The sequence below is a fragment of the Podarcis gaigeae genome (genome assembly GCF_964106915.1).
Source record: "Podarcis gaigeae genome assembly, chromosome: 15".
Taxonomy (NCBI): domain Eukaryota; kingdom Metazoa; phylum Chordata; class Lepidosauria; order Squamata; family Lacertidae; genus Podarcis; species Podarcis gaigeae.
The window spans coordinates 18,906,084-18,927,419 of NC_139692.1; the positions used below are offsets into that span (position 1 = coordinate 18,906,084).

Below are 21,336 nucleotides of genomic sequence, written 5' to 3' on the forward strand. Positions count from 1 at the left end.
TCTGTCTGTGCACAGAGCAGGTATCAATATTGAGAAGACTGAGGCAGTTAATTACTGCGTCGAAAGGAGCCCCCTTTGGCTTTCGATCGGGGCTGCCGTGGACAGTATTGAAACATATCTCTCCGGGCAAGACTGAGTAACTCTGCTGTAAAGGTGATGGTCATCTGCATGGTAACTTGAGCAAAGATGAAATAAGCCCATAGCCAGTCAACAAAATACTTGCGGGCTTGCAGTACTCTTCCCCCCCTCCTTTTTTTTTTTTTTTTTTTTTTTTTGCATTTAGCCATGGCTCTCTGTGTGCTGTGATCTCACAGGAACACAGAAAAGGTTAAAAATGAGGTATTGGACACAATACAGTTCCCTAGGGAGGATCTCTGCTGCCTTTTTAAAAAGCTTCCAGTGCTTATTGCAATTCTGAAATCTCAAAAGTCTGGGCATAGCTCTTTCCCATGACTTGCAAAGAATGAATTATGCAATAACAACAACAAAATAGCTCAAATTTTATTTGACCAGGCTGAGGAATTCAACCTTGCTTTCTGAAGAATGATTAGGCTCCCTGGCACAAAATGTTGGATTTAAGTACATTTTAAGTACAGTGTACTCAGCCTTGCTTAGACTACAACATGAGAGAGACTAGGGTTCAAATACCCCCCCACCCATGAAACTTAGTGGGTGACGTCAGACCAGTCACTCACTCTCAGATCAGCCTACCTGACAGGGCTGTTCTGAGGATAAAATGGTGGGGAGGAAAACTATGTACCCCAACTTAAGCTCCTTAGAACAAATGTGGAATATAAATGTAAGTAATTAAGTAAATGAATAAATACATAAATGCTGATCTTTTTAATGGTGTCTGAGGGGTTTTGTAGGGTCCTTTCTTTCATTCAAAAACACATCTCTTGGATAGCTGCACCCTGCAGCCTCCCTGGGTGCCCATGTTTCATTCAAAGCCCAGTGTAAACCTCCTCCCTTGGGGTTTTTTCAAATCAGGAAGCATGGGCAGCCATGGAGGCTGCAGAGCACTGGAGAAATGTTTCCTGGGAATCAAAAACACACCGCCTTTGACCACCTTGTTCGAAACCCACCAGAACCCCCAAGGAATTCTCAAGAGTCTTGAGGATGGGGCATAACGATGGAAACCTCTTTCACAGGGGATCAAAACCCCTTGAGAAACAGAAGGGTTGGTTTTTGGCTTAGGCGCCACCCAGAGCTGTCATTTTCTCCAAATCGGTGACTTTTCCCTTGTCCCCTGCCTTGCTTCTCTAATTGCAGGTGAGAAGCCCTTTGAGTGCAAGCTCTGCCACCAGCGGTCCCGAGACTACTCTGCCATGATCAAGCACCTCAGGACCCACAACGGAGCCTCCCCATATCAGTGCACGATCTGCCTGGAGTACTGCCCAAGTCTTTCTGCCATGCAGAAGCACATGAAAGGCCACAAGCCGGAAGAGATCCCCACCGACTGGAGGATAGAGAAGACCTATCTGTACCTTTGCTATGTCTAACAGGACAAGAGGAGGGATGAAGGGATGGAGCTGGGAAGGACTGGGCAAAACCAACCACCCCCCTAAGTGGTCTCTGGCCTCCCTACTCTCCTTTTCCCTTCTTCTTTTTCTCTCCCCAATCCCACCCCACCCCACCTGGTTCTGTTTCTGTCCAACTAGGATTTGCTGGCAATCTTCTTCCTAGCTCATGAGGGTCCTTGTTGCAATCGCAGCGGGAGTAAGAGAAGGAGGAAGGAAACTCTTTGGAGTTCCCTGGCCAAAACCCACAAGAGGCTAACAACAACAACAACAAAAAGCCCACCCCTCTCTCAGCCCAGCCCTAGCCATGTCTTCAGTTGCCTCATGCGTGTCTCTGTCTCTCCATGCTCATAAAGGGCCTTAGGAGGGGTTTGGTTTAGCCTCTTCTACTCCTTAGTGGGGCTGTTGCATTTTACCAAGGCCTCATTCATGTTGTAAACTGAAACCAAGTCCTCACTTCTGCGTTGCCGTCCTGATTTCCCCCAAGGAACCTTGGGAACTGGTCTTATGAGGCCTCTGAGGATTCTCTGTTAGGTATATTGTGACCTCGTTTAGATGCAGATCCCTAGTAGCCCACAATCCTTGGGGAGAAGGACACCAGTTGGGACAGGCTTCAGTTTACAGTGTCAACATTCCCTGGAAGCTGCTCTTCATCTGCTTCCCCCGTCCCATCCCTTTGGCAGGTGGCTCAACCTCCCAGTCCATTCTCTTTGGAGCAGGAGTGTTGCCAGAGGTTGAGGGGGCACCAATGAAGTGGTGTGGGATTGGATAGGTGTGCCACAGAAGGTGCTGGGGTGAAAGTTTCAGATGGTATGTGGAGCATTGTGCCCTGCTTTCCTCAGTCTTGAGGGTCTTGCGGGGCAGAAGGGGTGGGAGTGCTGAGTGTTTGTGTCTGGCCTTAGCCAAGGGGGAGGGTAGGACTGTTCTCACTATGCTCTCCGGAGTGGGGAGTGGGGAGGGCAATGGAAGTGCTGAGATGCCTGCAAATCACATTGTCATTATTTCCCCTATAGACACCCCTCCCTGTGCTTCCATTTTGAGCCTATCGTTTGCATCATGGCTGTGCTCCTGAGGCAAAATACAGATTTTCCCACAGAGCATGACCAAGGTCAAGTTGAGTTTACAAGAGCACACCACTCACCTGTAGACCATCCCTTCTAGGTCACAATGCTTTCTCCTGACCAAAGACCATTCTATGCATTCTTTTAAATTTAATTTAATGTTTTCTTTTGAGTGGGAGTGGGAGAGGGGTTCGGGTGAGAGAAACCAGTTAGGGACAGCATAACTTTGCACATTTCTTAATATGAGTGGTCAGCCTTCTCAGAGGAGCTGGGGTGTGGGGAGGACAGTTATTTTTCAGCTCCTTTCAGAAGAGGCTGGTGGGAGACGCAATGGCTTCCAGGAACAAGCACTCTGATCTGACGATCTGACGATCCTGGAATTTGGGAGAGGGATCTGATGTACAGAGAGTTTCCCCATTTACTTCCATGAAGGGACAAGGTCCATGCACACATTCCTTTGTGAACATGGAAGCAGCCCCATCATTGAACTAAAAGATGAGACTGGCATTTGCATTATTGGTGGGCATGAGGAAGCCTAGGGACATACCAATTCTAATACCAATTCTTAGCAATGGGGTACTCTGCATTTGCAGAGTCTTGCCTTCCATAGCCAATTTGCTGCAGTGTCCAAGGGGACTTCATGGGCTTCATGGGCTCATGTGCAACCCTCTTAGGGCTGAATGGGCATCAAAGGCACATGCTTCCCCCAACCCACCAGTGCCAGCCTTCATACTATCTGCACAAAGGTTGGGGAGGAACTACTGGCCCAGCGAGGCAAGTGCAGTCTGCCTACAGCAACCATGGAGGCACTTTGCATTCTTACTACAGTAGGTCAACAGAGAGATAACCCATCCTCAGTGGCATAGCGTGGAGTTGCAGGGGGCCGTGGCCACAGGTGCAAATTTCTGAGGGGGCGCAACCAGGTTCCCCCACAACAGGCTCCTTCATAGAAGCTGGAGCTGCAGGGAGACAATCCTTTCCCAGGTCAGGCCTTTGGGGCTGGGGCAGTGCTGGTGCCTTCTTTACCTTTTGGCCAGCGAAGGGACGCCCAAGAGCGTCCCTCCCCTGGGCCAACCAAGAGGGAGAGAGTGGAGGGCAGTGGTGCCACCCATCAAGGAGGGAGGGTGGAAGAGAAAGGCAAGAAAGCACTGATGCAGCCATGTGTATGGTCCACAAAGCCTTGCTGCAAGGGCAGGAGAGTGAGGAGGCACAGCTTCGTGTTTCTCTGCCTTATCCCTGCTCCCAGGTTGGAGCTAGTTTGCAAGGAGAGACTCTCTTGATTAGATGCTGGACGGTGAAGGGACTGACCGCTGCCTAGTCCACTAGGGGAATGCAACACTTGCTTATCCTGCCCTGGGCACCGGCAACCCATGCTACACTCTTGCCTACCCTTTGGTCAAGGCAAACATTGAAAGGCACAGATTGAGCCTCTATCTCTTGTGGAATTTGGGAGGGAAATGTTGACTGTAAGCAGTGTGTGTGTGTGTGTGTGTGTGTGTCTTCTGGTTGGGTTCATCCCCCCCTTCCTGAAACCCCCCAGTGAGGACTTTGCCTGGAGTTACATTAGCTGCCTAGAGGGGTGGGCCAGCTGGTTGTCATCCATGGGATGGACGTGTCCTATGAGTTGCCTGCCACCTTCTTAGAGCAGGGAGCGGGCAGCCTACAGCTTTCCAGATGTTGCTGGACTACAGCTCCCAGCATGGCCAATTGCAAAGGATGATGGGTACTGTAGTTCAGCAGTATCTGAAAGCTTGTCTTGGGGTGCTGCACCCCTCCCTCTTTTTCTGACTTGCTTAGTTCTCCCGCATCTCATACCTCCTGCTACAATCAGGGCAGCGATCTTGAATTCTTCCTTGTCCCTCTTGACAAGGTGCCCTAAGTACAAGTGAGGCCCACTTCCTTCTTCTGTCCACCCCCCACCCAGGTGATGGCTTTTGAAACATGCCTGCCCCGCCAATCCTCCTGCCCAGTCCTCTGTCTCTGAAGGAGTCGAATGGGAAAGGGTTGTTGTTTATGCTTTCCTTTGTTTTTGCGTTCTTAATTTTACGTTACGTTTAATGATTTCTGCATTTAGCACATTGTACTTGAAATTACCTCAGTTTCTTGTGACCTCATGAGCTTGTTTGCATTGGCTTTTTTGTGGGGGAGGGGGGAGAGAAGTGTTTTAGGTTGATTGCTGAAAGGGCTGAATCACGGCGCCTGCAGAGAGAGTATTTGCGTGATGCGCCAAAGTACCACAGCACAGCCACAAAAGCGCCGTGGCAGTCGGTTCCCACGTCAGCCTTATTTTTATTTTATCATGTATTATTATTACCAAAATTGGTGTTTTGTTTTAATGGCCTGCCTGATGGAAAGTGGGTCGTATTATCTTGAAAGCTACCTCTTTTAAATTGGGGAGGGGGGTGTTGGTGAGAGGGTTTTTTTTCGCAGTAAGGGAAGCACATTTTTGCAATATTTGTGTTTTTTTGTTAAGTTTTTTTTTCTTTTTCGCTTTGTGATGTTCATTTCAATTTTCATCTCATGCTTTATATTTTGCCAGTGTAAATTTTTATTCTGTAATTTAGCTTCATTTTATATATGGGGGAAAGAAAGTTTTAGGGGAGCCTTGCATAGATGGAAGAAAAGGGAATTTTAACGGAGTGTCTCTATACTGCTGTCCACCCCACCCTACCCCTGCTCCTCTGATCTTGTCTCAACTGTTGGTTAAATACTGAAGGCCTTAAAATGGGGTGGGGGGAGGGAAGGAGGGAGGGGGAGGAATAAGAGGAGAGAGAATATGTGTCATTGTAACAGTTGAGAGAGTTTTGACAGTTTAGTGGAAAAGTTAGCGATTTGGTAAAGGAAGAAAAACGAACAGTTAAACTTGAATATGTGAATAGCTAAGTAGAGTTTTGTTTATAATGTGAAAAAAATATGACGTCATTTAAGGCAGACCCTTTAAAGAGAAATATGCAGTAAGCGTACCAATGTCACATTTTGCCAGAGATGGCCATAAGGTTGTGTCTATGTGCTCCCGACATTATTGGGCTATTGATGGTGTTCTTGTTGTTTTCTTGATTTAAAAAAAAAAAAAAAGGTTGCTCATTTGAGGAGCCTTTGCCCTTCCGCCCCACCAAGCTGAAAGTGTTGGACTGATGACATTATTTGCAGAGTGTAATATTTTTGTAACATTTGTTAGTCCCTGTGTCAGTTTTAAGTAGGATGATGTTCTCTCTCTGACCCCTCTCCTTTTGTAATGTGAACAGGAATCTGTATGCCTGCCTCTGTGTGTGTGTGTGTGTGTGTGTGTGTGTGTGTGTGTAAGCCCTAGTATTAAATAATAGCAGTATTGTTGTAATCTAGGATGGTACTAAATCAGGGTGAAATCGCAGCTTCCTAAGTGCAGTTTGGGATACGCAATTTAACCTCCTGGTCAACCTCTGTGTGGGCCTTTCTTGCATCCAGAAATGTGGCCTTGAGGTAGGCAGGGAGGTGGCAGTGATCCTTGCAGTTTCCTATAGAGGCATCCTTACTGGAAATGCACGTTTTCACTGCAACTGCCCTTCCCTCTTCTGCAGGAAGATGCCATTTTCCTCTGAATGTTTTGGTTGTTTGCAAGGCGTCTGCTACATTATGAATGTCGATGGGAATGTGGGCGAAGTTGTTTTTGATCAGTGAACACAACACAATCCAGAAGATTGCCCGGTTATGGGGATGGGGAAGCATGTTGCTGACTTGATCTAAAAGTTAGGATCGCACAAACCAGATCTGAATTTAGAAGGGAAAGGGATTCCCCAACTTTAAAGCACCAGCAGTTTTTGCGAGGTGCTCTGTAGAGTGGCCTGATTGCTGTGTTCCATTTGCCACGCAAATAACCCCCACTTAAACTGCCATTTTTTTAGCACACTTTATGGTACTCTGGGGTACAAATGCCTTACACAATTTCCCTTCAAGCTTTGCCCACCCGCCGTATGGAAATTCACAATTCTGGCTGTCCTGCGTAACACTTTTTATTTTTTTGCAAGTATATTGCTTTGGGAATAAACTTCAAAAAAAAAAAAAAACCAACGGAAAGCATTTTCAGATGCATTGTATAGATACATGTGTGAGTGTGCATTTTCTGCATGTCTGTGTGAGAAAGAAAGAAAAATAACTTTTTTTCTTTTGAATTATTTTTGCTGCTTTGTGGCGGAAGCAGCAAGACAGGCACTGATTTACTACACAACTTTGGGAAGATGGCTTGTTTTATCTTTGTGCCTAGTAAAAAAAAAAGGATAGGATTTTGTTTCACATTTAAAAGAGGGGGAAATTGCTGCAATGCCTGCTCAGTTATTTGGTACCCTGGGGAAATGGGTTGGACTTTGTTGCAAAGGGGATGTCATGGTATGCTCTACCGTCCTTTATTTGAGAATTTTTTCCCTCATATGCCCCTTTCCCCCCGCTTCCAAACTCCTGGCTTCCTGTAGGTTTCAGCGCTTTAAAAAACCCTGAAGTTGCTTCTTCTTGTTCCAGAATGCCACCATCCTCAGTTGTACTAATAGAGGTAACAATTTGTCAGCCACCTTTCCAATTAGTGTTCACTCTAAGTGTCCTACAAATCTTCTGCCGCAAACCAGCCCCTTCCCCCTGAAAGCTTGCTCTTCTGTTGTGGTGCGAGGTTCTCTCGCTCAGTCACCCACCATCATAAGCTGCAGGGTGGGGATAGAGAGAGAATCCAAGGACTCATCCATACTGTCATTCAGTGTGGACAGGAAGCACGTTATGTGCTTCCATTCCTTCTCTCTTGCCCCATATGACGTTCTCCTCCAAACTGCTGCCTTCCCACCTTTTCCCCTCCCTCGATCTGGATTTTCCCACACAACAACAGGAGATAGGTATGACAGAACCTGGACTGAGGGAGAGCAAAGTGTTGAAAGTTGGTGATTTGGAGGAGAGTGTCACGTGGGCAATGGATAATTAATGGAGGCAGAGGAAGCTTACTGTCCATATTCAACAAGAGTCTGGATGAGTCTCCTGATCTTGCCTGGGCCTGGAGAACTTCCACACCCGCATTTGCTCCCCCTGCTGCCATGACATCCCTGAGCACCCTAGGGTGCCAATATCTGGGCGTGTGTCTTGGTGTTTGTTTTACATAGTGTTAAAAGTATGCATGATCTTTTGAGGCTAAGAAGCCATGCTATGTCTCCATGACGTTTTATGTTCATAAAATATATATATATATAAATATATATTATAGCACTGAGGACCAATTGTTGTCCTTCTGGACCAAGCAAATTTAAAAGCTTATTATTAATTTTTGTTGGTTTGTTTTTGTTTTTGTTTTTTGCTTGTCTCTTAACGTTGTGACAGCACAAGTGCCAGTTTGATTGCTTCGTATTAAAAAATGAATAAATAGTGTTTTTAATTGCTGTCCTGGCTCTGTCTACCTCAGCACCTCCTGTTAGCCTAACTTTAGAAGGTGCCCATTTGTTTTTGTTTTTGTTTTAATTGTTGTTGCTGTTGTTATGTTTCGATTTGGGGTTTCCCACCCCCAACCCTTCCTCCATTGTGTATTTTTTTTTCCTCTGTACAAAATATTCTTCCATTTGTTCCTTTGCAGTGCTGCTTGTGAGTCTCGTTATGTGTTCCTCTAGAGTCACAGACGCATTTAGCTTAAAGATAACACACACACACACAAACACACACACACCATAAATCAGATTCCCTCCCCCACCCTGATTAAAAAGTTGTGATGTCCCCCCCACCCACTAGTTGCCGCTGTCTGCCTCTGCATCTGTCCTTCTGTGTTGGGTGCAGGTGTGGTCCTTTGTAAAATCTTCAGTGTTTCTGGCGAGGAAAAAAAATATTAAGAAAAGGTTTAAAAAAAATTAAAGAATTTACTGCTGCAGGTTTTTTTCTCTCTCCATTTGTCACTAAGTGAAGTTTGTGCCTTCTATAGCAAAGAGAATATTTTTTACATCCTACTAACAGTAGATTTTTTTGTAGTGGACATTTTTTGTATTTTTATTTATAAGTCTCATAAGGAAAATAGCAATGTTCAGTTGTATACCTTGAATCTGCAGTTAGGAAAAAAAAAAACCAATAAAGTTAATTCAGTCGTTGATACCTGTTGCCTCGGTGTTTCCTTTGGCTCCCTGCATTTTTATTTTATTTTATTTTATTGCTACTGCTGGGGTGGCAGGATTGGTTACATATGATGAACTCACTTGCCTCATTCCAAATGTCCTCTCCCACCCCACCTGCTCCAGCAATGCCTTCGAATAATAGAATTGTAGAGTTGGAAGGATGCCCCCAAGAATCATCTAGTCCAACCCCTTGCAGTACAAGAATCACAACTAAAGCATCCATGATGAGTGGCCATCCCACCTCTGTTTAAAAACTTCTAATAAAGTCCACCACCCTCCAATGGAGTCCATATGAACCTACCTGGAACCTGAGATCATCTCCTGAGGCCCTCCTTCATGTGCCTCCTCTTCGAGAGGTCCGGAGGGTGGCAACACAAGAACAGGGCCTTCTCTGCAGTGGCTCCCCATCTATGGAATGCTCTCTCCAGGGAAGTTCGCCTGGCACCTTCATTATACACCTCTAGGTGCCAGGCAAAAACGTTCCATTTTAACCAGGCCTTTGGTTGATCCAATTTATATCCTATGCCCTTTTAAAATGTGGGTTGGGGGTTGGAGGGGCTATTGGGTTGTTGTTTTTATTTTTATTAGGTATTTTGTAGTTTTATATCTTGATTTTATTCTGTGAACCACCCTGAGACCCTTGGGTATAGGGCAGTATATAAATTCTAATTCTAATAATTCTAATTCTAAAATTCTAATTCTAATTCTAATTCTAATTCTAATTCTAATTCTAATTCTAATTCTAATTCTAATTCTAATTCTAATTATTATTCCACTGTCAAACAGTTCTCGCTGTCAAAAGGTTCATCCTGGTGTTCATTTGGAATCCCATTTCTTGTAATTCGTGCCTATTCATTCTGGTCCTACCCTCTGTAGTAGCAGAAAACAAGCTTGCCCCATCATCCATGTGACGACCCTTCAGATATTTAAAGATGGCTCTCATATCACCTGTCAGTCTTCGTGTCTCCAAGCTAAACATTCCCAACTCCCTCAACTACTCCTCATAAGAAGGCTTGGTAGTGGGGCAATGGGGTAAGCAGGTGGGCCCAGGTTGGAATGTGCAACGTTAATTTGACTCCAAAACACCCTGGTGCATGGATTCCAAAATGGTGGCCCATGCTCTGTTCACATGGTCCACAGCATGTCCATGTTAAATATACTGAATTTTTTTACTATGTTTCATTGCTTCCTTTGTTTCTTATGTTGTTCTGTATTGTATAGTACAGTTTGACATCTGTGGAATGTGAATGGTAATATAATGAAATACAACATAAGAAATAAAAGAAGCGATAAAATTACAATTAAGCATCGTACAGCATCTAGCACAGAACATTACAATTGCTACCACAGGCAAAAAAACATATCATGTCATTTTCAATTGGTCTTTAGGAAGGCAAAGTTTTGGAACCACCAAACATTGGAGCATAAGTGCAATCGGCGCTAGGAATGAGGATCTCCTGGGTGAGGGATGGGAGCTCCATGCTGCCATGGCTAGTGGAGGGATTATCAACACATACTGGTAAATCTTAACAATCTCCAGTTTCTACAATTGACAGTAATATACATTTTTTTAATATTCTGAACAGGCTTCCTTTTTAAATTTTGAAGTGCATCCTCTAATATGAGAGAGTGTTTAGACGTTCTCCAAAATGACTTCCCCAATGATGTTGTAATGATGGATTAAACGGTTTCCCTCGTTAAAGTACTGCGTTAAAGTCAGCAGAAAAACATCCAGGCCAATAGGGGGAGCCCCTTTCAGTGCACTCCACCTTGTAAAGTGCCAAAGTGTCCAAAGGAGAGCATCTAGCACCTTTTCACCAATGCTCTGGAAGGCAGAACAAAGACGGTATTTGAAAACAGGGGCTCAGCAGATAGGCAAATGGAAAGTCCCTTATGCTCTCCAGAGCAGGCAATATGGTCTTGTGCTTTAAGTGTCACCTTTTATTCCTGTATTAAGACACTCATATACCACCCATAGTCAACAGGCAGTTTACAACATTATAAACAATGTAGATAATAGCCATAAAATGCAACCGTAATGTCCAATACAATTTGGTCCTCCTCTCTCTGGCTGCTGTCCTATCTGTGCTTACTTGGGTCCATGTCCTACTGAAGTCAGTTAAGGCTTGTTGTTGTTGTTTAGTCATTTAATCGTGTCCGACTCTTCGTGACCCCATGGACCAGAGCACGCCAGGCACTTCTGTCTTCCACTGCCTCCCACAGTTTGGTCAAACTCATGCTGGTAGCTTCGAGAACACTGTCCAGCCATCTCGTCCTCTGTCGTCCCCTTCTCCTTGTGCCCTCAATCTTTCTCAACATCAGGGTCTTTTCCAGGGAGTCTTCTCTTCTCATGAGGTGGCCAAAGTATTGGAGCCTAAGCTTCAGGATCTGTCCTTCAATATGATAAGGCTTATCGAACAGAATATAGCAGACCTTTCATGAAATCTGAAAGCCACACTCTGTGACTCCTCACAGTTGCATCCCTACCTGGGCTGCCCCTGTAGCTTTCTAAAAACAGTAACTGCTCAGCCCAACCATATAAGCAGTAGACTTACTTCTAAATAAACATACATAGGACCCCACGAATATCTGCACAACCCTTCATCGTCCCTTGTGTGCTGAAGAACCTCCTTTGCTTTCTCCAGATGTCACTTTCTTTGCAAAACGAATGTCATAAACAAACAGGTCCAAATTGCTAAACAAAGTTCAGGCTTTCCTCTTCTCTTTCTCCACAGCCCCCTGGCCCCCAGCCAAACTTGCATCTGTGTTGCCTGCTCCCTGCTTGAATGACTCTCACCCAAGCTTACTTTAGGGCATCATCTTGAGAACAACATTTAATTGCAGTTTTCTGCTGTCGAACATCAAAAGGTAGGGGCTTAGGCTAAGGAGCAGGGAGGAGGGTCACGTGTCCTTGGCTGTGGGGGGAAAAGACCTGAGTGAATAGAGCCTGAGGTTGAATAGACATTGTGTGGCAGGGGGGCTTTTCCCCCCCTTCTGTGCTCTTTGACCCAGATATGATCTAATGGATAGAAAGGGGACCTGACAATGTGAGCCAGGAGAAGCTTTGTGGTGGCTTAAAACCCTATATTTATAGATAGGCTCAGCTGCCCCACAGATCTGGAGGGGCAACTCAGCGACAGAAGGAAAAATGAACTGGACTGGGCATTTTGGGTGGCCAAATCACCCTGTCACAAAATGTGGAAGACTGTTGAGCTATGGCCAACTGTAATAAAGGGTGTCCCACGAGATTCCCAGTGAGGAGTTGTCTGGGAACAGATGAAGTCCAAAGATCTGCCTTTTTGTCCAGATGAAAGTACCACTGGCAATACACCTCCTCTTTCTGCTAATGTTGTAACATGTGGCTTTTATTCTTGGATTGTTTAAAACTTTGTGTGTGATGGTTCCATGCATTTCGCTCATCACTTTGAGCAATTTTGGATTTTTTCTGAAAGCCAATCCATCCAGGAAAAGGAACAGCATTTTCTCCAAACATGTGATTAGAGGAGGATAGTTCTATTTGGGGTTTATTTGGTGAAAAGCAAAGAAAAGATGTGCCCGAATTACTCCCATGAGGGTTTTTTTTTCCTCAGCTTGGCAGAATCATTGCTTGGAGAGCTGCCCTACCAAGGACCTCAAGAGCACTTCAAGTTTTCAGCAGGAAGGCCTTTCTCCCCCTGCCCATTTGCAGCAAAACTGTTGCTGCCCCCCCCCTTTCCCATTTCTTTGAAATAATATTGGCTGCTTTTCACCCAAGCGGGCACTTCCAAAATCACTTCCAAAAGAAAAATCCTTCGGGCAACATGGATTGCCAAGTCTAGATTTGGTGTGCAGTAGCAAGCAAGGAGGTTGACTCCAGTGATGCCCTTGGTGAGGCTGAGGGCTACTGGAGAGGGAGAAAGACCATTGCTCAGTGGCAGTGTGCCCTGCCCGAAACCCTGGAGCATTTCTGCCAGTCAGTGTCAGCAATACTGCGCCAGATGGATCCATCATAGAATCATAGAATCATAGAATCATAGAGTTGCAAGAGACCACAAGGGCCATCGAGTCCAACCCCCTGCCAAGCAGGAAACACCATCAGAGCACTCCTGACATATGGTTGTCAAGCCTCTGCTTAAAGACCTCCAAAGAAGGAGACTCCACCACACTCCTTGGCAGCAAATTCCACTGTCGAACAGCTCTTACTGTCAGGAAGTTCTTCCTAATGTTTAGGTGGAATCTTCTTTCTTGTAGTTTGGATCCATTGCTGCGTGTCCGCTTCTCTGGAACAGCAGAAAACAACCTTTCTCCCTCCTCTATGTGACATCCTTTTATATATTTGAACATGGCTATCATATCACCCCTTAACCTCCTCTTCTCCAGGCTATATTCTGACTCAATATAAGTGAGCTTACCTCAAATGGTCAGGCGGCATTGCAGCTGGGGAGGACTGCATGCCTAGGTCTGGAGATTCCCCAACCAGTCAATAGGCCTTGCTTGGGTCTTGTTATGACCAAACAGGTCCATTCAAACCATATAATTCACTACAGTCTGCCCCCTGGGGGAGAAATTGAGGCGAGCCCAGCACTCCTCATTTGGCAGAGGTGACTTGAAAACTGCCTTAGGCTCATCCTTTCATTAGCAGTGGTAGGAGCATTTCGTGGGCAATAAGTGTGCTTCATTTGAATTCTCCCCTCAGCTTGAGTTTCTCCACCCTGGATGTACAAGCTTAGCTGCTCCCCACCTCTATACCCCTGTTTGAACTTCTATGGCACAGCATACATTCCCAGGCATTAAAAATTTGTGGGGGGTTTTGGTGGGGGGGGCAACTCAGTCACATAATGTTGGCAAACATGGCAGCCATGACAGGATGACGAGAGGCAAAGGTGCCTGGGATGGTGTGAAATGCTTAAGCAAGGAGTGTATGATTTCATGCTTCAAAATCAGCCACATTTATTTAGCCAAGGAATTCTGGAAGAAGAGCTCTTCTGGGTTCGAGGGGTGAGGGCGGTGGTCCGCTAGGCCTGCTCCAGCCCTGCACACGCCTCTGCTTGGTGTCTTTCACCGGCTCTTCCCCCAGCGTATTTTTATACTCCCTGGGGAGCTGAGCAAGTCTGCCTCAATGAAAGTGAACTCGTTCATTTAAACCTGACTATAGGCTGCTCCGGCCCCCTGCTGGGTTAATTATCCTGTAGTTCTAAACTGATTGCTGTACCCTAAGCTTAAAGCCCTCCTTTATTTATTTACTGACTACATTAACTGCAGTGCTTGCGCTCCTTTTATTTAGATGCAAACTGTACAACCCTTTGCTGGGGCTCGTATGCCTTTTATGCCAACATGCGGGACCCGGCTTGCCTGACTCAAAAGGAAACAGCTGCTGGGGTCCTACGCCGTGGCTCCCATTCATCTCAACTGGGCTGTACACAGGAGAGCGTCCCGGTGGGTCGTGCCCTGTTTGGTGCCAAACTGTCCTGGGCCAGCCTTGGGCATGCAGAGAGAAGCTGGAACCCACTTTAAGAGTTGCTGCTTTGTACAGCAGCGATCAGGGTGTATGGGGTGTTAGGGGAGGGCTAGTACCTCTGGTAAGGGACATGGGTGGGGCTGTGGGTTAAACCACAGAGCCTAGGACTTGCCGATCAGAAGGTCGGTGGTTCGAATCCCCGCGACAGGGTGAGCTCCCGTTTGCTCGGTCCCTGCTCCTGCCAACCTAGTAGTTCGAAAGCACGTCAAAGTGCAAGTAGATAAATAGGTACCGCTCCTGCAGGAAGGTAAACGGCGTTTCCGTGCGCTGCTATGGTTCGCCAGAAGCGGCTTAGTCATGCTGGCCACATGACCCGGAAGCTGTACGCCGGCTCCCTTGGCCAATAAAACAAGATGAGTGCCGCAACCCCAGTGTCGGTCACGACTGGACCTAATGGTCAGGGGTCCCTTTATCTTTACTAGTACCTCTGGTGGGGAAAAACATCAGGCTCCTTTGGGGTTGTTTGTCCACCTTTGGTCCCCAGCCTGCACTCAACTCTTACCTGGGGCTCTGAGAAGCTGTCAACATGCAACAGCAGCCACAGCCCAGAAACGGCTTCGACTGGACGGCTAAACAAGGTGAAGGTAGCCATTGGTTCTAAAACCCTCCGTGAGTTAGGGACTTCTGCTGCATGCAAAGACAGGCTCTGGAAGATTGAGTGGATGTGACCAGTAATGGGTCCAATGGTCCAGAAGGTGGGGTTTGGATGTGCTGTAGAGGGAAGGGTGGGGCAAATGGGGCTCATCAACCTGAGACCGTAGCCCATCTAGGAGAAGGAAAACACTGGTGCTAAACTTCTGCTGCCTTGTGGGAAAAGGCTAAGGAGTTAACCCAACACAAATCCAATGTGGAGTCCCTAAAGCACTTGGATGAGACATGATATGCCTTCTTCTAGCAACTCCTGCAGCCCAGCTGGTGCCAAACATATTGCTCTGCTTTCCTTTGGATCACATCAGTGAGGTCGAGAGGGGGTTTTGGTCATCTGGGCATCCCAGGCCCTTCATCCACACTTCCCAGGCTTGCACCACAAGGAGGTTGCTTCAGTGCTGCTAGCGCAGCAGTTTGACTTCACCTCCGAAAGCTTTCTCCCTCATCTCTCGAGACAGACGGGTGCTAATAACAGTAGCAATCTCTGGGTGAGAGAAAGGGGCAGCCTCCTTTGATGGTGGTGCTAGGGCAATGCCTGGAATGTGTGAAGTCTTTGGGTACCAGCCAATGTAACGTGCAGGTGGGGGCCGAGGGGGTGGAGTACTCCCATAAAAATTAAAATGCAGTTAAATGTTAATTATGTGGGATCTACAGGGGTAATTAGTGTCGCTTAATGTAAAGTGTTGTTTACCCTTTAAATTATTGATGAGCTATATAGACATGATCGGTGGCTCTGTGCAGTCAAAATGGCTCCTGGCTTGGAAACAATGGACAGCCTTGTGGCTGCGTCCAGGCCCAGGCAGCCAAACATGCCTTACAGAAGCATCATTTGATTGCGGGAGGGACCTCAGTAGCCTTGCCCACCTTTCCTTTAAATTTTCAACAAGAACACACACACACACACTCCTAACTTGCCATCATACTGTTTCCTTGCTGAGAACCACAGGACTTCTCTGGTTTACATCTTAAGCCTACAACTGCAATACAGAAACTTACCAGGAAGTAAGCTCCATCCTATCTATTTAAGAGTATTATTTGTGTGTGTGTGTGTGTGTGTGTGTGTGTGTGTGAGAGAGAGAGAGAGAGAGAGAGAGAGAGAGAGAGAGAGAGAGAATTTCCAGGCAAATATCTGGCAAGCCTAGAAAAAGCAGTGTGTGTGTGTGTGTGTGTGTGTGTGTGTGTGTGTGTGTGTGTGAATTTGACTGGAAAGCCAAATATTTGCAAACCTAGAAGAAGCACAGTGTGTTTAGAATGGGGCTTTTGACTTTAGGGTCCTCAGGGTTCAGACTACCAACACTCGAGTCATTTTTCTTGTTGATTTTGCTGCAACACTTACCTCCTCCCAAATGGAGTTAAACTCCATTTCAAGCTTCTGATCAATCATCCGTCGGATGTGGAAGCCCTCTTCTCAGATCTTGGCATCATATGAAGGTATTTACTGAAGTAGTATTACTTCACAATATCATTGCAGCCTCATGGGCTAGAGAATGAGAGCATAGAAGCCCAAGTGACAACAATTGACCATGCCCTGGTATAGATTCTGCTAATAACCAGTCCCTCCATGCCTAAAAACATAACGTCCCCCAAACACCACTTGTGGATTTTGCTCAACGAGCTCCTCAGCTGGCTTCCTTTGTAGGCCCCACAGATCAAAAGCTGCCCCCCACCACCACTGCCATCCTGAATCTTCCCACTCTGCTCTGTGGGGTATGGCAGGGGTGAGGTCCGGGAGAGATGTGAACACCTGCTGTGGAAGATCTATACCCCTTCTCTGTTTAAAAGCTTGTGTACAGTGGAATCACTGGGCTAGGCTGCCATCGTGTGGACAAACCACAAAATGCTCATGCCTTGCTGAAGGCGCCAGTTGACACAAGCCCCTCTCTTCTCAAGGAAGGTATTTGTCACATCTGTCCAAATCCTCCTGTGCAGGATGCAACCCTGGCAGCCTCCTGAAACACAGTTGCATAATCTGGGTTGCTTGTTGCCACCTCGATCAGTGGTTTGTGCGGATGCAACTGCACAGTTGCAAATTCAGGGCTCCGTGCTAGATAACAACAGGCTAAATGCATTCTCCACACAAATGCACTCCCAGGCGTGGAACATCCTGCAAAGGAGGATTTAAGTGTGGAGGCAGTCTGCTGGAGGGATCAGCCAGAAGGAACCAAGGAACTCTGCTTCCTACCTCCAACAAAGCAGCACCATGCATTAGCCAGCTCCTCACAGCTCAACCCATCTCAAAGGGCGTGCAAGCAGAGGACAGGTGAGCAAGAGGCGCCATAGAAGTTAGAAAACCAGGAGGCTCAGGAAACTGACCCATGCTGAATATTACATCAGCGGCTGCCCAAGAAGCCACCCCTCTGCAGAGGAAGGCTGTTGCTCTGAAACAGCAAAAAAGGCAAAAAAAAAGGATGGAAGGCTGGATCCAATTTGAGATCTTTTAGAGAAGAAGGTATCATCTCCAGACTGACAGCTGGTGGAGTGAGTTGTAGGAGAAGGCAAAAGAACCCTGTTATCACCACAGGCCAAATCTGGCTTAGCAGAATACTCTCCTCAAGACCATAGAGTCATTCAAGGATATTTCACGTAGGTGCAATAACACACCAACCAACGTTAGTGTTCCTTTCTTTCAATGTGCCTGACCTTCAAAATAAGATTCAGCACACATTTTATTTCTACATTTCAATCCCAAATTGTTCTTTTTAACATTTCCTTTGGGAAAGATTTTGAAAACTAAATCACAATATTGATGTAATGTATCTATGTGCCATATTCAGGGAGCCAGCTTGGTGTAGTGGTTAAGAGCGGTAGTCACGTAATCCAGGGAACCGGGTTCGCGTCTCCACTCCTCCACATGCAGCTGCTGGGTGGCCTTGGGCTAGTTACACTTCTCTGAAGTCTCTCAGCCCCACTCACCTCACAGAGTGTTTGTTGTGGGGGAGGAAGGGAAAGGAGATTGTTAGCCACTTTGAGACTCCTTAAGGGGAGTGAAAGGCGGGATATCAAGGCCAAACTCCTCCTCCTCCTCCTCCTCCTCCTCCTCCTCCTCCTCTTCTTCTTCTTCTGTACACACAGGCCTTTTTTTTCCACCAGAACTCACTAGAACACAGTTCCAGCATCTCTTGGCTAGGCACCATTGCCATTAAAAGAGAACAAAGGAGGTGTTCATGGTGAGTTCCAGCACCTATTTTTCTAGAAAAATAGCACTGAGGACACCTTTTATCTGTTCTGGTGAAGGTAGGTTCAAACTATCCTCACTCCAAATTCATTTCAGTCTCAGTCTTAACACTGAATCTAGACCCATTACATTTCTCCCAAAAAGCCTTTTAGGAGTCAGAGACTACTAGCCAGGCAACTCGGATAATCACTAATTAGCATTACTACCAAATGAATCCATTCAAATCCCTGTTAGCTAAACGTATGTCCCCAAATGCTAACCCCAAATTCAGAGCTGGACTCAGCCACAGAGTGATGTATGCAAGTGTGATGCAAGGCCACAGGCCCACCCAAACATGCACACAGAAAGAAACCCAGTTTTTGCTATCTTGAGTAGTAAATTTTGATAATAGCTTCAATCATTTGTCTAAAAATGTGAACAGATTGATAAAGGATAGCCTACGAAACCCAGACAACTGAGCTTTTTCCTAAAATGCAGAGTGGAGTAAATAGAGGAGGCCCAAAACTCAGTTTAGCTGTAGGCATTATCCACCCAGCATACTCATTAAGGAAGAGACGCTCAGGTGAGATGTGAATGGGTGTGCCTCTCATGCATTCAGGTGCCTGTGCATTCTCTACTCCAACACTTGCTTTTTGAATGTACGCACGGAACACACACACCTTGTCACGGCACCAGGAAGGGCCAGATCGATGTGGCGATTGGATTTGTCTGTTGAAGCATTTGATGTTACATGAAGGCAGCTCATTCCAGCGGTTGTTAATTGCCCGTTGCAGTGATCAGGTCTGTAGCACCATCGATCTCGCTAGGATCAATGGGGCTGATTTAGTGTCTTACTAACTCTTTAGCTGGACACCTCATCAATAGCCAGCCACTTACAGATCATCAGCACATTATTGCGAACCCTGCTACCGAGATCCCACACTTGCACCATACTGGTTACCACCTGCCAGTCACGCTGATATTTTTTCTTGCAGGTGGGATGGTCAACATCGCAGCCCGGTGCTCAGCAGATGTTGGAAGGACTTAAGAGTCCTCAAGCTAAACTGATCCAAATACCATGTGGAATCTTGTCAGTGCTAGACACTATCTCATCTCAAGTGGCTTCTAATTCATACCAGTCCTTCTGTAGAACATCTAGCTTGTTGAGTTGAAAGTTGGATCTGAAGGTCCAACCTGTGCAGAAACCCCTTCAAACATACTAGTTCTTGATGGTCAATCTGCGAAGCCCGCAGGGTAAACCATTAACGGAGAAAAGGCCTGTTCAACTGGGGAAGCTCCCCTGCCATTTGCTACTAGACTGCCAGGAAAACAGAGGCATGCTGGCTCAGGACCATTTCACACATTACATGGAAACAAACCTAGGTTTGTCACTGGGTGCATGCTGGTTACAGGGATGCATGTAACTCTGGGGTACATGTTGTTTGCACATGTTAGGTGTACATATAAACCATCAGAGATGTGATGTGCTAATTGGCTGTCACAAACCTGTAGCTGAACTATCTCAACATACTGACAGTAGCTAACTGCATACCATGAGGCCAATGGGATGGCTATTACCTGTAATATCACCTTGTCAGAACCTCCCTTCAATACAGAGGTTGCTAAATCTCCAAGTGGGCTTGTAGGTATTCATTTAATCTCTCACACAGTATTACTGCAAGTGGCTACACAGGCACTGCATGGCAACAAGTTCCATAGGCAACATATACCATGCCTGAAAAACATACTTTGTCACCAAAAAAATGCACCCACTTCTCAGCATCAGCCTCTTGTGACTTTGATGAAAGTTTTTGGCAGAGTGGACACCACTTCTGGCAGTCCACACAGATAAAGCATGCTTCCTTTTTCATTTGCTGCAGCTGGAGCTTTGAGCTGGTGGTGACATACAAGAAAGAGGTGACACCATAAGGCCATCCTCTGTGAAGAGGTGATAGTAAGGAACGACTGGATGGGATCTGCATCTATTCCGCAAAACAGATGGAAGCTCCAATGCACAGCTTTATAAGTCAACGTTCTCCAGGTCCTTGCTTTGATTTTTTTTAATTTCGTAACATTTTGCAAGATGATCACTCAACCGCTTTCTATACCCTCCACCCAAATACAATTTCTGACAAGTCCTTGTCTTATATTAATAGCAGATTGACACTGCCAGCATGCAGCTCCTTTTGGATAGACGCATACGGGGAAAATGTTTGTGCACACACACACACACACACACACACTAGCACCATGCCTAAGAAAAGTCTGGATGTGGGCTCATTATTATTCCTTGCAAAGGGATGAGTCAAGGATGGGTTTCCTTCTGCAGCAACAGAGACCCAGAGAGGTTTGAGTGGGGCACCATGAGATCTGCAATGATATTTGCCAAGTGACAGATGGACAAGTGTGTAGGTGTTGAGCCATTATTGAGACCAGCTACTGTTTGGTATTTTCAAGTCCATGTGAGCTGCTTATTATTTTCTGCTTTTCATTCCTTTGAGCTTTGTTGTGGACTTGCAGTGTGAAGTGCCCACGCAGCTATTGTACACACACACACACACACACACACACACACCGCTTAGCAACTTTGTATGGGGTGGGTGTGCTTTTGCCTATTCCACCAGCATTTGACCACTGATTTGAGTTAAAAGGATAGAGAGACACCTTCAGGGCAACACACGGCAAAGCTTGGGGCTCTGTCCGTGGTGCTGAAAAATCCATCTCAGAACAGTTTGCTTTGGATTTAAGATTTCATCCCAGAACGTGAATGAGAGAAGAAATGGTAAGGTGCACTTTTTCCTCAGATCAATTTTATGCCACTGTAAGATTGTGAAAGGTTTCATGTTACACAGTTTTTCTTGGCAGGCAGAAGTGGGAGGACGCTAGTTCATAGCTATATACAGAGAGAAAGGACCAGGGAACCTAAGAAACATCCTGGCTTCATTCTCTTTGGAATCAATTGTTAATTTTCATTACCTGAAATTAATATACATCAGAAGGAGGGGGCTGTGTAAAAACAGTTGTGTCTGGGATAGTGTCATAGATAAATAACTATTAAGTAGTAATACTAGACTGACCTTCTACACTGTTGTCAGGAGCCAGAGCAGGTCAGCAATAAAAAAAACTCTGGTGTCTGTGAAGTTAACTCTTTATTCAAAGAAACTAAAACAGTGCTGGCCTAGTGATCGCAGTAACTCTTCCCAGTAGGTCTTGCCCCAAGGAGGTAGTTGTGGGGATTAAAGGTCCCCACCTTCCCACTGCTCTCTAAGGCTCTTCCCCAATTCCTTCCCTAAGGCTTTGGTGTCTTGCCTCTCTTTGCTCCATCCTCTTCATATCTCTGTGTATTCTAGAA

General features: G+C 46.0%; 1 protein-coding gene across 4 annotated transcripts in view; it reads left to right on the forward strand.

Moving 5' to 3' along the window:
- The window catches only part of ZBTB16 (zinc finger and BTB domain containing 16), a 190,948-nt gene extending 182,285 nt beyond the window's left edge, over positions 1-8,663 (forward strand). For all 4 annotated transcript variants that reach the window (XM_083714002.1, XM_083714003.1, XM_083714004.1 and 1 more), the window contains exon 7: positions 1,273-8,663. In XM_083714002.1, coding sequence (XP_083570128.1) covers positions 1,273-1,502 — 230 coding nt within the window. In that variant the 3' untranslated portion in view covers positions 1,503-8,663. The remainder of the gene's footprint in view (positions 1-1,272) is intronic.
- The last annotated feature ends 12,673 nt before the right edge of the window (positions 8,664-21,336 follow it).